Raw genomic sequence first — 16,534 nt, 5'->3', positions numbered from 1 at the left:
AGCCTCCTGAGTAGCTGGGATTACAGGCACGCACTACCACGCCCGGCTATTTTTTGTGTTTTCAGTAGAGACAGGGTTTTGCCGTGTTGCTCAGGCTGGTCTCAAACTCCTGAGCTCCAGCGATCCAGATCCACACACTTCGACCTCACAAAGTGCTGGGATTACACGCATAAGCCACTGCACCCAGCCTCTAGAAACATTCATTTCTGATGCCTCCTTTGAAAACTCTCTTCGATTGGCATCTCCTCTTAGAAACTTTCCTTGAACCCTCACTCTAAATTAGGTTCCAGTCTTCCTTACTTCCAAAGCACCTTGTAGATATATCTCAGTAAAGTAACTTTAAATACATTAAATTGAAACTATTTATTATTTTCTAGTGCCACTACAGAGTTTCTTAAAAGTGAGGACTCATGTCTTTTTCAACTTGGAACTTCTCGGGATATAAGACATGCTGCATTACTTACTTTGAACTAAACTTAATAACTGTATCTATGAGAGAAAAGATCCCAATAACAAAAAGGCAACCTTCCTTGTTGCATTTGACTGTGCACTACATTTTGGAGTAACTAGGCTTTTCTGATGAAGATATTCTCGACTGTTTCTTTGCCACCACATCCACCACACCAGTCTAGTGGCTTGGCCCCTCAGGGTGAATGGTAAAGAACCAATGTCATTCATTTTAAAGGCTCCTGCTTCCCACTGCCCATCTTTCTTCCTCTTTCTCCTATTGTACCTACACATCTGTTATCCCCAATACACTATGCATGGGGGCTGATTTCCTAGACAAAAACAATCTGTTCATGTGTTTCACCCAGAAGTAGACTTTGGTTCCTCTAGTCAAATCTAAAAATGGAGTGGACATCAACAAATAAAAGGGCATTTTTACAGATAAACATGGAAGTTTGAATAAAAGTGAAAGGTAGAGGTATTAAGAAACTGAAGACTAGGAAATGGAGGTTGAATGGTAAAGACAAAGAAATTGTTATTAATGTTAAGCAGTTCCCTTCCCTGTCCAGGTAGATTTCAGCTCTGTTGAGGATCTGTCAGATTTTCAGCCCTAACCACCACTTCAATGGGCACCACTGCCTTTAAAAGAAAGCTTTCTCTCATTCTACAGGGATTTGGGGGATGAGTCGTCAGAGCTGAGGTATTCTAGAAGAAACAGGTGGAGACTCTCATTTCGCAATATACAACCAATTGCCCTCCTTTTAAAACTTCGTCTTCCTCAGCACTCTGAACCAAAATGATTCTGTAAATAAAAATTGTTCACTGTAAGGAGAGCTTCACTTGTGTAGTTCCTCACCAAAGTTTTTAGGCAACAAATCCATAATTTGCGGTTTTCTTCCTAGTCAATGTAGCATCAGCTGAAATTTTTTAAATAAAGTAATAAATGTTAATTCAACCTCACCTAGGAAGATTAGAAAGGGGAAAAAAGCACTTGGCATTTAAATCTTCAGAAGAGAATTTAATAACAGGTTCAACCTGTTTAATGACAGGCCCAGCACCACACCCTTCTCTTATTATGTTTCATTATTACTGCATAAATTTCCTTTACTACTCACGATAAATAAAAAATTAAACGCTTGACAAAGTGGGTTTAAACAGGTAAGAGTGCAAACAAAGATTTACTGTACAAATATGATGAAACTGGGATCTCGGATTCTTAAAGTATAAATATTTTTTTGTCTTCTGTGTTCCAGGTTGCCACTCGATCTCTAGTTTTTTTTTTTCTTTTTTGAGCTTTATATCTATAATGCAAAGACGGAAAGAATTTAAAGGCACATGCAAAACAGGATTCTCACGACTCTTCTCTATTTTTATGGTTGACTAATTCAAACAGGAAGACACGTCCAAAAGAAAATTACTAAGGTTGACACAAGATATGAAACTTACGAGGTTCAAGTACTGCCTGGGATGAATTTTACTTGTATGACAGGTGCAGAGCTGTCGCTTTCAGACATCTTAAGAAATACGGAGTTATTTTCAGTGCTTTTCTCTCGGCCACAAGGGAGCCACCAACATCTCCCCAGTGAAACCAGCTGGCCTACGGCTGAAGGAACAGAAGTCCTCTGCTCCGCCCACTGGGAATTAGAAGCTGAGGGCTGTGGGTCAACATTCCCAAAATCTTAGCCTTGGCTTTACTGGACATCCAGCTAGCTGTGCAGCCGGCGTCGCAGCGGCTCCCGGGCCCAGTCTCCGGCGCATGCGTCCCAGCACCTTTGGGCGGGCTTCCTCAACTTGACGCGTCGGCCGGGCCCCGCCTCCCCGCGAGCAGGCGGGCAGGGGGCGGAGCCTAAGGGGGTGGGGAGAGGCAGGCCCCTCGGCCCAGCTGAAAACTGAATTGTTTGCCGGCTGGCTCCCCACTCTGCCAGAGCGAGGCGGGGCAGTGAGGACTCCGCGCCGCGTCCGCACCCTGCGGGAGAGCCGCTTTGAGCTCGGCTGCGGCCGCGCGAGGCGCTTTTTCCCAGAAGCAATCCAGTCGCGCCGGGTGGTTCTTGGGCGTCAGGAAAAGCCCGGAGCTAATACCCGCCGCTCTGCCATTGCACGGGGCCGCAAGCCACAGACGGACGTCGGAGGGGAATGAGGCTGAGCCCGGCTCTCCCAGGAAGAAGACAGTGCGCCGGAGCGGCGTGGGAAAGAAGGGAGGAGTGTCGTTAAGTTTACGGCCCACGGTGGATTATCCGGGCCGCTGCGCGTCTGGGGGCTGCGGAATGCGCGAGGAGAACAAGGGCATGCCCAGCGAGGGCGGCAGCGATGAGGGCCTGGCCAGCGCCGCGGCGCGGGGACAAGTGGAGAAGGTGCGACAGCTCCTGGAGGCCGGCGCGGATCCCAACGGAATCAACCGCTTTGGGAGGCGCGCAATCCAGGTAGCTGGGGCCCCGGGGCCTCGCCGGTAGGGGGCGCGCGAACGCGGGCGCGGCCTCGGCGGGTCGGGGCTGGAACCGAGATCGCCGGTGTAGACTTACACGGCAGTCTCCATTGGCCGGAGGTGTGCAGCTCAGGCGTAAAACAGGCTTTTACCCAACAAAAATCCTAAAGAGAGAAATTGAAAAACCCTCTGTTTCAGCTTTTCTTTAAAAAATGGTTTTCTGCCATCTCATGATCAGAGATGCAAGGAATAGATTGAATTGGGGGAAAAAGGAGAAAAGGAAAGTTTATTTGGGGAGGAAGACCATCCTGTCTGCCTGCTTTCAACGATACAGATAACTAACCTAAGTTATACATTCTGGATTGGATTTAAGGAATTCTACAAAATCATAGTACATGGAAAAAATTCAGTGTAAACTTTTAAGCTATTATATGAAATCTGTTGTATTGTTTTCTCATAAAGGTTAATTGAATTCAAAGGAATGAGACTGCTGGATTCCTCAACCATAGTACTTAGTTCTTTTTATGTTAGCAATGTCTTATAAATGACGCATAAGAGAAAAATATATACATATAGTTCTATAGATTTTTCATTTAATTATCATATTCAGTGCCCAGATTACAAAAATATTCCTGCAGCAACTGTTAGGTCCTTTTTGAGTGGCAAAGGATCTTCATAAATAATGTATCTTTATCTTCATTGTTAAAGTACTCGTATTCAATGTTTACGAATCCTGCTTTAATTAGTGCTGATATTTTTAATTTCTTTTACAATCTTAGGACAACGCTTTCGTACTTTTCCGCTGGTTATTGGTCATATTCAGTATTCACCTCACTATCACCCTCCAGAACTAAGCTAATACTAAGGGATCTTGTTAACAGTGTAGATTTTAAAGAAGTTTCCATTTCTTTTGAATTCTTAGAATAGTAGTGTAACAAATAAGGGATATTTTAAAGGAGCAAAAATATTGTAAAGTGGTTCTTAAAAAACAAAATTCTATTAATAATTATAAAAACAAGTTATATATTTAATTCACTATTTTCTGAAATACTAAGAACAGCTATTTTCCCCCTCTGTTTTCTATGTAAAATACCCTTATATCGCTTTACATATTTCTATGGAAAATACCCTTATAACTTATCATGGTTTTCAAGGGAGGAAATGAACATTTCTAATATTAATGAAACAAGCAAACAAAACATGAGAAGTATACTGCCTTTCAATTAAATGGTACATTTTAAAGTACATACACCCATAACTTGATTTGGGACATTTAGTTACCAAAAACTGTCTTATAATTAACTTAAAATATGTCAGCAAATGTTTTCATAATGTTCATGTACACAAATGGCTGCTATAGGATTACTCCTGCAAAACGCTTTTTCTAAATTATGCATCATCCTGATTGACTGCTAACATCCAAGCTCTTTTTATTTAATTTTATTTTTTATTTTTTGAGACGGGGCCTCTGTTGGGCAGGCTGTGCAGTGGTACGATCTCAGCTCACTGCAACCTCACCTTCCAAGGTTCAAGTGATTCTCCTGCTTCAGCCTCCCAAGTTTTGGGGGCTGTAGGCAGGCCCACCACTCCCACCTAATTTTTTTTTTTTTTTTTTTTTTTTTGAGACAGGATTTTACCATGTTGGCCAGGCTGGTGTCAAAACCCCTGACCTCAGGTGATCTGCCTGCTTCTGTCTCCCAAAGTGCTGGGATTACAGGCCTACAAATTTACTATTTAACGTTGTAAAATCTTAGCTATTGTAAAATCCTATAGTATATAAATATATTGTTAGTTTTAGACTACATTAAATATATTACACTCTAAAATGATGAACTGTTTAAGAAAAATCATTTGTTCTCACAATTTTATAACATTTGGCATGATTTAATTTACTTTTCCCTTCTAATCTCCAACTCTGGCTCAAATTATCACACTACAATCTGTTTATGAACACAGACACAAGATAAAAGCCTTCCACGCAGGATTTGCTGAGAACTAAACTTTGTTTTTAAAACGCAGTGGTTTATTTTCTCCCCTAAACCATTACTCCCAACTTCTAACAAACAGTAGTTGGCTTCCTAGTAAATATTTTGAGACCTAGATTATGAAGGAAGGGTCAGCAAAGCAAATAACTTAAATTTTTAAAAGCCAAATAAATTTAACTGTGCCTATAAATCATTTAACAAAATAGATTCACATGTTCCGATGGAAATTAACATTTGTTTTCCACAATGACGATCATCACATTACCATCAACTTGCTTGTCTCTGCACGTTTAGAGAATAAAATGGCATTTAATTTGTACTGAGTAGAGTATAACCTGAAGGTTGGGTGAGAAAGCAGATTGCATCAGCAAATGAAGAAACACCAGACACCAGAGACCCGAACACCTCTGCACTGGGTGGATACAGTACTTCACAAATAGGTGTTTGTTTGAATGGCTCCGCCCACCTCACCCCGGCCGGCACCTCCCACACCTGACTCCACCCTGGCTCTGACCACTCTTCTCTCTCTGGCAGGTCATGATGATGGGCAGTGCTCGCGTAGCAGAGCTGCTGCTGCTCCACGGTGCCGAGCCCAACTGTGCGGACCCTGCCACTCTCACCCGACCGGTGCACGACGCTGCCCGGGAGGGCTTCCTGGATACGCTGGTGATGCTGCACCGGGCAGGGGCGCGGCTGGACGTGCGCGATGCCTGGGGCCGTCTGCCCTTGGACCTGGCTGAGGAGCGGGGTCACTGCGATGTTGCAGGGTACCTGCGCGCGGCTGCGGGGGACTGACGCCGGGTTCCCCAGCCGCCCACAACGACTTTATTTTCCTCCCCAATTCCCCACCCCTTCCCACCGAATTAGATGAAGGCTGCAAAAGGAGAGCGGCAGGAAGCCTGTAAACCTACAAGCCGTCTGAGACTGGCAGGAAGGGGGAGCAGACCGGGAATAACCTTCCATACCTTTTTTTTTTTTTTTTTTCCTGGATCCAGCCCTCGACAGTCACCGTAAAGCCAAACACAGGAGGATTTCCAGTGATATTTAGGAGTGTGTGAAGTTCAGGTGTCGTTTGCTTTTCAGGGTTTTCTCAGGGAAAGTGAATATGAAATCCTTGACCAACCTTGGCGGCTACTAATCTTCCAACGGATGACTCCAGCGCCGAGTGGGAGACAGTCGTGATTGGCATTTGGGTGGGAGCAGTCCATGCGTTCACCCCACTGTCTGCTGAGGAGTTCTGGTGAACCCACAGGTTAGGCCCTAGCGGGGAAAAAGGAAAACCTGAAGACTGAGGACAAAGTGGACGAGGGCTGAGGTGGGCTTCAGTAAGTGATCGGTGCTTTAGTTTGGCCGCTTAGCAAGTCCAGAACAGAAACCACACTCTCTGGAAGCCCTGGGGACCCGCGCCCAGCTCCACCAGATAGCAGAGGGGTAAGAGAGGACGTGCAAGCGACGACAGATCTACCCCCAAAAATCGTCGTCGTCGTCCTAAAATCCCTGGACTACGATGCTGCAGAACACCTTTGCAGAGGGTGTTGGCCTTTGTTCTTACTGCACTGAGGAGAGATTACCGCGGCGTCCGGAGGCAAACTGTGTAGGATGAGATGGTGAAGTGGAATGAGAGCGATTGTAACGGTTAACTGTAACGTTTTCTTTCTTACACACAAGCGTGAGTGCGCATGAATTGCTACTTTTTGCTTCTCCGATATTTTGTATTTTTTAGTTGTTCAGTAACTGTCTTATTTAATGGGGAGATTTTAGATAACATTATAACTAGTGGCTCTCAGTTAAAATGTGAGGAAGAACTACAGCTTTTAAATGTAGCCATGGCACTGTAGCAAGCTCTGTGCAAACTCCTAGATTGCTTTCTCTTTAACCTATTTATTTCTTTGTTAATTTCTTTGTTAATTTCTTTATTTCTTTGTTAATTTTTTCTGATTGTTTCCTTTATAGAGTGTCTCAGAGTGCAGAGGTCAGACTAAGAAATATTCCAAATGTCTTTTAGAAGATAGATGCACTTATGTAGTAAATTATCTTGGGATATTTCCCAAAAGACTGCTGAAAAAAAATAGATTGAGTGTAAAAACTGTTGTAAATATATGATGGCTTGTGGGATGTCCTACTATCTACTGAACAAACTAAAGATGTACTGCTTTGGGATTTAATTTCCAGTGTTGCTTATTATATCATTGGAAAAAAACTGATACTTCACTGCTTTAATAAAGAACTAACAGATTGAACTCCAAGAGGTGGGTAATTAGGTTTAAAAATACATGTTCATGGATTTACCCCTAACTCCTGAGAAATGTTAAAGGTTCACAGGGGTTCCCTTATCTCAACATTTGTAATAATTATTTATAAGTAATACCAACAATTTATAAAAACTGCTTACATATGCCACAGAAAATTAAACATAAAATTTATACATGTATTATGCTTCTGAATGCTCATTCTACTACACATTTAAAAGAGGCAAAAAGAAACAGAAAAAAGTAATTTGAGAGTAGAGACTTGTAAAGAAGAGTACATTTGAGCTATAAACACACAACTCTTCACTGCTTTAACAATTCCTGTTCCCAAAACGAACATATTTCTGGGGACAGTTAGTTGAGAATCAGAGAATATGTCACTGGAGAAAGGATATGTTTATTGACATATAATCTGTACCAGGCATACATTAAAATACATTTGTTCATTTAATACTGAAACCTGAGAGATAGGTATTGTTTCCCAGATGAAGACAATGAGGTAAAGAAATAATCAAATAACTTGCCAAAGGTCAGAAGATATTCGTTCCATGGATGCAAAAAGTAAGTGCATTCTGGTTCAAAAGCCTATTATGGCTGTCTTGCTTTTCTTCCCATCGCACCAGCATGTCCTCCAAAATCATTAATGATGCACATGAAGATAACTTAAGGAAAAAAAAAAAACAGAAATACACAATGATCTCCCTCATAAGTTCCTAAGGAGGCTTTTCTTTCTCTAACTTCTGGTAAATACAAACAGCTTGTTTCAAATCTATTTTAAAATGTCAACAATATGGAGAATAGCCCCCAAAAAAACACCTATAAAAACCCAAAATTTTGGAACAAGGATAATGGAACCTCCATTTTCAAATTAAAGCACACACAGGGACAGAAAATATTCTAGTTATCACTTAAGCACTCAACATTATGGGCTACAAGAATAATATTTTTAAAGTTACAGTATTTTACAATTCCTAGAAAACAGTCTGTATAAAAGAAGTCAATTGATAATTTAAAATCTCCCTTTTGATTTATAAAATCCCTTAATTTGACCTCTGTGTCTAAAATTCCAAGATGTTTAAATTTGCTAGTCGCATGATACTGGGTCATGAAAAATTATCCCTTGAATTAGATATGAAACATGTTACTTCATTTCTAGAAAGATTTCATAACTTGTGGAATCTTTCCTAATGACAACCTGATATTAAGGGAAACTTAAAAAAAAATGTTATTGCGGATTACACAGTACTATATTACATTGATTTTTGTTTTGTTTTGTTAGTTTTTTCTTTTCCTTTTTTTTTTTTTTTTGGTATAAAGCAAATCTAAAACATTATTGAGTATCAGTTACCACCTGGTTGTACTGAAATAGTAACTTATTAATGCCATGTAAAAATTAATTCCATTTTTGAAGCCACCTGGCAGACAGGTTTAGCTGTCTCATCAACAGCCTGAAGAAATACATACTGTTAAATTTGTTATTCACTTTGAAAGATACATGCAAAAACACAGTTACTATTTTTATGAGTCCTGTTTCTGGCTCCATTGTGGAACTACAGAAAATTAAATATACCTGTTAAGTTCTATATCTAAATCTAAGACATTATCAAGGTTTGTACAAATTCTACTACCTGACATTTATTCCAAGAAGGTCTGTAAAGTTAAATACATTTACAAATTTAATAATATTCATTTGGCTTCATTTTTGTCTTTTTTCACCAAAGCGGATGAATTTTTTAAGGGTGTTTTGCTATGAAAGCAAAATCTATGTAAAATTTCTCGTGCTTTAAATGGTCAAAATTAGTAATTTCAGAACTAAGGAATAAAACAGATTCAAGAGGAAAGCTTGAGACTGATAAAACCTCAAACGACTCTGGGAAAATGTATACTTAGGAATGCTTTCATGATACTTTATTTACCTAGTATGGCAAGCACAATATAGTGTCTAGGGCCAAATAATTAATCTTATGAAGCTAGGTAACTGCCCTTCAACAAATGTATACAACTGATTTCATTTACACTTACACTGAGAGTCTACATTGCCCTCCCTTGTTTGGAAATATTAAAAACACAGTGCGTGCATTGATATGTAATAGTCAATAGGGTTCTTTTTCTCTTTTTGCTGACTCTATAATTACTCCCTCAATTGTTTTAAATGGTGAAATATATGCTCGTTTTCTTTTTATGCTTTACCAGAGATGTATTTTTTAATCATAGGGCATAATTTTTACAATGTTCAATACACTGCCACTCTATCAAAAGCTGAGCAAGTAAAATTAATGCTCTGCAAAACTTAGAAACATTATCTGAAGAAGCACTCTTGTGAACTGCCTTCTGGGGCAAATGTGAAAGCCAGAATCTTCTAAGTACAGTGAGGTCTGACCTCATGTTTTATGTCAGCAACTAATCATAACCAAATTCTGACACGTTTACTAGATTTTCAGTATTAACAGAAACTAGTTAATTTGATGAAAACTTGGAAAATAATGCTTAGGCTGATGTAATTCACAGTGTCCAATTACTAAGCTACAAATAGATAACTAGATACACAATCACATATATATGAAAATAAGAAAATTTTAATTTTAGAAATTATTTGAAGGAGCAACAGTTGAGCCTGAATACTTTCAATATCTTCCTAGTCTATTTATAACAACAGGTAAGAAAGAGGGAATGAAGGAAAGGGAAACCAGGACTCAACTGGAAGACAGACCTAGAGTCCCACAATCATTCTTTAACTAATTCGATATATGAGTGCAAACTCATGTAACATCCCTACTATTATCCTTCATAGCTGAAAAGTTTCTATAAAACTTTTCTCCATTTCATCTATCCAAATGAAATTACTCCTTTCTTACCTCTTAAACTTCTTACTCAGAAGATTTTACTATCATTCCTTGCATAAGGAAAAGAAATAACTTCATTTTATAGAAACACAGTAACTTTCACATATAGAACCTGTTAATTACATAATAAAAGAAAATTTGAACACTGGTGCTGCTAATATGTAACTGGCACATACTGTACATTAAGAACAGTAATGTAAATTAATGTATGAGTCAATAAGCACCAAGCCTGACTTACCAATTTGAGGTGTGAATAAACATAAAACTAAGATTTTGCTGGAAATAGAACTAAGAACAATGTATTAGGATGACTTGCTGACTACCTCACAGGGATCCCCATTACACTAGAAGTTTACCAAGGACCCCAACCACCTATTAATCCGCTTCCCACTCAGAAGCCCCTGGCATTAGACTTCCAGTAGATAAATGGAGTCAGCACTGGCACAGAAAATATTTTACAACAGAGTTCCATTCAAAACTTTAAGACCAATTACAGTAAGTAAACCATGTCTTATTTCTTGTATTTGGCCTCTTCCCCAAATGCATAATCTATCTATCCTCTCATTATCAATGCTCTCTATTATGAGAATCTTGTCTTACATGACCTCCAGGTCTCCATTCTATTTTAAACAAATTCCCTTCTATCTTCTATCTGTGCACAAATTCTTCTATTTCCTTAGCTAAAAACTTTTAGTCTTGGCTAAAAACTGGGTCTTCCTCATAATTCCATTACACTTTTTTCTGCACTAGTTACTAGGTACTGAGCTATGGGTAACAGAGCAAGAGTCAGGACCAAGAATGAGTGTCTGGTATTTAGGTGGCTCTCAATATAATCCCAAACCAAATATGTAAGGATTATCCATTGTTCTTCAGGTTTCTCTCTTTTAGTATAAATAATTGCATTTTTTCTTTAATTAAGCTGCAAATAGTGTTACTGTTTGTTATATACTTTAGAATATATTTATAATCAATAATACATAAACATAAAACAATAAACAGTTTATTCTGTTTATAAACTTACAGACAAGTCGGCAGATGATTGTCAACACAGAGTTTTCTTCTGGAGGGGGACTGTTGGAAAGATGTAAACAGCATGACTCTTCATTCCATCTGAGTTATGAGTTTGTAAGCTCTATCACTTTTCCTAGAGGACAGAGGTACCCTTTCATCCTGCGAATCTCCTGCTGAAGTGTCACCTATAATATTGCCTGAAAAACATTTGATCATCCTCTATTACTTGCTCATTTCTGGACTGTCTTTGATATTTAGTTATCACAATAAGCCTATTTCAAAATTAGTAGTTTCTAATATGTTTCAAGACCATCATAAACAGAAAGATTCAAGGTCATCCCCTTTCTAGGGAAGCATAACACTTTACTCCACATTTGCTCCGAAGTATGTCTTATGTCTACACAAGAATGGTGTTTGCCTCTGCAGTCATTTGAGGCCAAGAAGTTTAAAACCCCTTCCACTTAAGAAAATTGGTTCTCAACCCTGGCTCTATGTCAGAATTACCCATGGGGATCTTTTAAAATTTAGACTGGCTGATCAGCTCCAGGTCTACAAAATTAGGATCTCTAGGTTTGAGCCCCAGCATTCCTATGGTTGTTATTCAATAATTCTTGCTCATGGTAAACTTTCCAACAGTCCAGAAAGCAAAAGGCAGTAAGCAAAAATCTGAAACTTTCCCACCCTCACTCTTACTAGCCAAAGGTAACCCCTATTACAAATATTTAATTATCTTTGCAGAAACATAAGTGCATATAATTGCAAACACCTCTCCCACAGCACGCATATTTGGAAAACACGAATGGGACATTATTCTGTCATTTGCTTTCTTTAATTAGCAATAGATCTTTGACAACTTCCATTGTCAGTGCAGATAGATGTACTTCACTATTTTTTTATGGCTTCACAGTTTTGTATTTTATGAATGAGGCCTAACTTAAAAAAAAAAAAATTGGTCTCCTTTTAAGTACGTCAATCATTTCTCTCTCTCTTGCACTTTTTTTATGCTAATACACACTGCTATAAAGAAACATTTCTGCATATTTATACAAGTTATCTGTAGCAATTTATATAGGAGTGAAATTGCTTTAGCTGAAGGTACATCTCTGTATGTCTGTGCATGTAAAATCTATCCATATACATGTATCCATGCACGTATGTATATATGTGTACATATATATGTATATGTCCCATACTTACATGTACATGTGTACATATGTGTATATAAACATATGTATTATATATATTTCATATGTGTGTTGTAGGAATAGAATTGCTGAGTTAAAGGGTGTATATAAGTATATATACAAACATGAACATATAACATATGAACTATGTATAACATATACTATGTATGTATATATATGTTTCAATACATTATTTGTACATCTTTACATACTTAAAATAGTAAAATAGCTGAGTCAAAACTATATATACATACAGTTTTGATAACCATTGTAATGCTGCCTTTCAAAACAATTACACCAAGTTGTAATCGTAAGAGTGATTGTTTTCTGACAACTTTGTCAAAGTTGTCAGTCTTTTTTCCTTTTGTCAAAATTGTGGTTATATACGATTGTTTCTGTTTACATTTATTAACAAGTAAGATTATCTTTTCATTTATTTGTGACCATTTGCACATATTCTACTATAAATTGTTATATTCTTTGCCCTTTTTATTGGATTGTTGTTTTACTGGATTATCTATTTATATAGTCTAGAAATTAATCTTTTGACAATGATCAAATAATTGTTTTTTAATCTTGCTTATAGTGTCTTTTTTCTTATGACTTTGGGGTTTTGAGTTTAAGCATGTGTACTGTTAGGAAAGTTTCTCATGAAATTTGGATAATCAAGAGTTACCTAAGGGATAAAGCTAGTGTCACAGGACATTAAGCTGGGGTAGGAGGAGAACGAGACAAGGAATATTCTGTAAGATTTTTCTCTCCTATCTCTGCCTATGGGGTGGATCTGCTGATCTAAAACAGAAAATTGTTTACCCCTGTTAAAAAAAAAACACTCAGAGAATTAACTTAGTTTTTTAGATCAATGGAAGAGAACCCAAGAAAGTTCCAATATTCAGTGATTCTGTCTGCATAAGTGACCCACCGATAACTCGTTCCCTGTGGACTCTGGCCTTAAGGACAAAAGAAATGGCACAAGGCTTGCAGTCCAAAGGACTACCTGATGATTTCATCCCTGGCTTTTCCTGGTGATGAAGTGTTCAAGATTTGAGCCTATCTAGGCCTCATTCTTTTCACCTGTTAAACAGGGGTAATAATCCCAATTTTTGAAAGGCCACTGTGAGGATAAAATAAGTAATATAAGTGAAAGTACATACCCAGTTCTTCATTACTAATTTTTTGAAGAGCACATAGCCAAAAGACACTCCGAATTCCAAAAGTTTTGGAATACCACATACCCATTGTTATGCTAGAGAGTCACCTCCATCGTTGTATTTTGCTGAAACTAATACTAAACTTAGAATTCCCCTGCATACTGCATCTGAAAGAGAAAAGGTGTTGGGCGGCAGCAGCTGGGAAAACCAAGACAGAATTTATATGTTCAAATTTTAATATTTACATTTTTTTAACAGAAAGCTTACAATATAATTATCCTCTTATTCAGACAGCATTCCTCTGACCTAAGCAATTAACATTATCCCTATGGCAAGTTCCCGTGGAGACAAAATGATTATACTTTAAACTATATGGGCCCAATAAATATAGATCCCTCAATTTAAATTTGATCGTCAGAAAACTAAGGGTCAGAGAACCCCTCAGGCATGATGGGATAATATGATGGTTAATTTTGCCTGTGTATCCAGTTCTTTAGTCGAACATCAGTCTAAATATTGCTGTGGAGGTATTTTTAGATGTGATTAACATTTAAGTCAGTAGACTTTAAAAAGATTATCCTGAATAATATGGATGGCCCTCATCCAAGCAGTTAAAGGGCTTAAGAGAAATGACTGAGGTCTCTCAAGGAAGAAGAAATTCTGCCTCCAGATTGCCTTTAGATTCAAGACTTGCAACATCCACTCTTCCCTGGGTCTCTAATTTGTCAACCCCCACCATCTCCTGAGACAACTCCTTAAAATAAGTCTCCTTTCTCTTTCTCCCTCTCCCCCCATATGTGTGTTCAGACATATAATCTAGGTATATATAAAATTGTATATACACACACACACACACACACACACTCATGTGCTGGATAATGATGCTTCAGTCAATCACAGACCACATATTGGTGGTGTCCCATAGGATTATAATGGAGGTGAAAAATTCCTATCCCCTAGTGATGCCATAGCTGTCCTAAAGTTGGAGCACAACATATTACTTTTTCTATGTTTAGATATAAAACTATTTATTACAATTACCTGTTCACTACAGTAACGTGCTATAAAGGTTTGTAGCCTAGGAGCAACAGACCATACCATATAGCCTAGGTGTATAAAAGACCCTACCATGTAGGTTTGTACATGGTGTATGCACAACAATGAAATCACCTAAAGATACATGACTGAGCATGTATTCCTGTTAAGCAAACCCATGACTGTGTGTATATACGTATACATATGTGTGTGTGGGCACACAAACAATTGGTTCCGTTTCCCTGGAGAACTGACTGAAATAGCGACTTCAAGAGACGTTTAATAAGTGCCTTTTCTTCTCTCCCCACCATGCTTTATTGGAACAACTAGCCATATTGTCTAGGCCCAAGAAACTCTCACCGCCCCCATCCCATTCCTCCTTTAAATGACACGATGCTGGCATCTGGCATCATTTTTCTTTCAGGATTAACTAACCCTTTCTAAAGTGCCCTTCCTTTGCAGGACATAAAACCGAATGCCCTTGTACAGAGGCAGAGGCCGGGTTCCGGTGGGGTGGGGGGAGGGGAATGCTGGCGGCGTGTCATAGGTGCAGAGCGAGACACAAAGAAGGATCTGGTTCCCATGGAGCTGACATTCTACACAACAAAAATACATAACGAAGACAATTTCTTCATCCTAAATGTCATAAAGGAAAAAATCACGGTGGTATGAGGGTGCCTGAAAAGGAAGTATTTCTGAGGAGGGGGATACTTCAGAAGAGGCCTGAAGGAGAAAGAGCTAGCCTTGTGAAGAGGGAGAAAGAGCAGTCATGCTAGACAGACAGGTGGCAAGCGGCCCGGGCACAAAGCATGGTGTTGGGTCAGTTCTGAGTGAACCCTACCTACTGGTGAGGTCTGTTTGTAAACATCTAAATAGATATTTAGAGTGGCTAAGTAAGAGTGATCGCTAAATCGCACTTCATCCAAAAGGCCCCGTTTTGTCTTGGGTTTGGATAGAGCTTCGGCAGCAAGGTCAAGTGATGGGGCGGGGGATGGGGCAGGAGAAGTTCGCGGCTCCTCTAGGCTACAGCACTGCCTTAGGTGGGTGGCTGGGCCTTCGCAGGCCTCACTTTCCTCCCGTGTAAGGTGCGGGTGGGGGGGGGGGTCGGGGGGGTTGACGTAAGGTCAAGCCTGACGTCTGTAAGGCCCGGTCGGCTCACGCTGTGGTTCCACTTCTTCAACTAGGCCACTAGGCCCAAGCGCAAGAACAGGAAGCCACTGAGAAGCCGGCCACATTTCCAGGTTCCGGGAGCTGGACCTAGTCCCGCATCCTCTGGCACACAACCAGCCACTCAGGCCGCGGCCCCCAGCCCGCGAGCCTCGGGACAGATCCGTCCAGACTGCAGGCTCCGGGTCGGGGCACCGGGTCAGCGCGCCGGCCTGAAGGCGGCGTCCTGGGCTCGACTTCCCGCGCGCGGAGAGCCGGCGAGCCCGCGTCCGAGCTCCTGGCTCAGAGCCGAGCCTCGCTAGACCGCGCTCAGGACCCGGCTCCGCCGCGTTCTCGGGCCGCCCCAGTGTCCTCGGCTCACCCCTCCTTTCTGCCGCTCCTTCCTTTCCTTGCCCTGCTTTTACTGTTCCCAGACAGGACCGCTTCTCCTGTCTCCCAGCTAGAAAGGAGGAAGGGAGAGAGTCCAGAGAGGATCAGTGATGTATAAGAAAAGTGGGGGTGGGGGGGACACGGAGGGGGAGACAGGAGCGGGGACGCCCGCCGAGGTGTCAGGCGGCCGGATCGAGGGGTGTCCGGGTGTCCGGGCGCCGGGCAGAGCGGGGAGGCGGCTGCAGCCAGCGGTCGCCAAGACAACCATCCTACGCCGGGACGCGGCGACCAGAGGGGAGCGGCCCTCGGGGGAGGGGAGCGCGGGGGGCGGGGGGTGTGGGGAAGAGGAAAGAGGAAGAAGCGCTCAGATGCTCTGCAGAGTCGTGAAGGTTAAAACCGAAAACAAAAACGGGCTAGATGCAAAGGACTCGCTTCTAGTCCCAGCCCGGCGCCCTGGGCGACGCAGGCAGCTGGGAGGGGAAGGGGCGCCGGGACCCAGCTGGGACCCCGGGGTGCGACTCCACCTACCGAGTCCGCCGCCGGGCCGGGCCCGCGGCTCCAGCAGCGCCACGCCGTGTCCAGATGTCGCGTCAGAAGCGTGCAGCGGTTTCATTTAATTTCGCTAGTTTTCCAAATCTAGAAGAGGAGCGGAGCGGCTTTTTGTTCAAAAC

The 16,534-nt window shown here is 41.0% G+C and overlaps 1 protein-coding gene and 2 long non-coding RNA genes across 11 annotated transcripts in view; 1 reads left to right on the top strand and 2 right to left on the bottom strand.

The window, feature by feature from the left end:
• Positions 1 to 2,338, bottom strand: part of LOC104651417 (uncharacterized) — a 207,517-nt gene extending 205,179 nt beyond the window's left edge. For all 3 annotated transcript variants that reach the window (XR_012516605.1, XR_012516606.1, XR_744888.3), the window contains exon 1: positions 1,894 to 2,338. This is a non-coding gene — a long non-coding RNA (uncharacterized LOC104651417). The remainder of the gene's footprint in view (positions 1 to 1,893) is intronic.
• A 14-nt stretch (positions 2,339 to 2,352) lies between these two features.
• Positions 2,353 to 7,100, top strand: CDKN2B (cyclin dependent kinase inhibitor 2B). The gene is made up of 2 exons (XM_003928114.4): positions 2,353 to 2,867; positions 5,389 to 7,100. The coding sequence occupies exons 1-2, from the start codon at positions 2,712 to 2,714 to the stop codon at positions 5,647 to 5,649; spliced, it is 417 nt and encodes a 138-aa protein (XP_003928163.1). The 5' UTR covers positions 2,353 to 2,711; the 3' UTR covers positions 5,650 to 7,100.
• LOC104651416 (uncharacterized) lies at positions 3,441 to 16,480 on the bottom strand. Of its 7 annotated transcripts, none has more exons than XR_744887.3 (4): positions 16,392 to 16,480; positions 10,968 to 11,154; positions 7,628 to 7,765; positions 3,441 to 6,444 (listed from the first exon to the last, which is right to left on the bottom strand). It is a non-coding gene; the product is annotated as an uncharacterized LOC104651416 (long non-coding RNA). The 7 variants fall into 7 exon arrangements; XR_012516601.1 differs by having other exon boundaries at positions 10,968 to 13,459; positions 16,392 to 16,479; XR_012516600.1 differs by having other exon boundaries at positions 10,968 to 13,490; positions 16,392 to 16,477.
• Positions 16,481 to 16,534: the final 54 nt, after the last annotated feature.

Source organism: Saimiri boliviensis, chromosome 2 (genome assembly GCF_048565385.1).
Source record: "Saimiri boliviensis isolate mSaiBol1 chromosome 2, mSaiBol1.pri, whole genome shotgun sequence".
NCBI classification, from domain to species: Eukaryota; Metazoa; Chordata; class Mammalia; order Primates; family Cebidae; genus Saimiri; species Saimiri boliviensis.
This window is presented reverse-complemented; position numbering and strand designations above follow the sequence as displayed.

Bases quoted from the DNA above. Each gene is read 5' to 3' on its own strand.
- CDKN2B (XM_003928114.4), top strand. From the start codon at position 2,712: ATGCGCGAGGAGAACAAGGGCATGCCCAGCGAGGGCGGCAGCGATGAG. The intron at 2,868-5,388 runs GTAGCTGGGGCC...TCTCTCTGGCAG, and splicing joins TTGGGAGGCGCGCAATCCAG to GTCATGATGATGGGCAGTGC.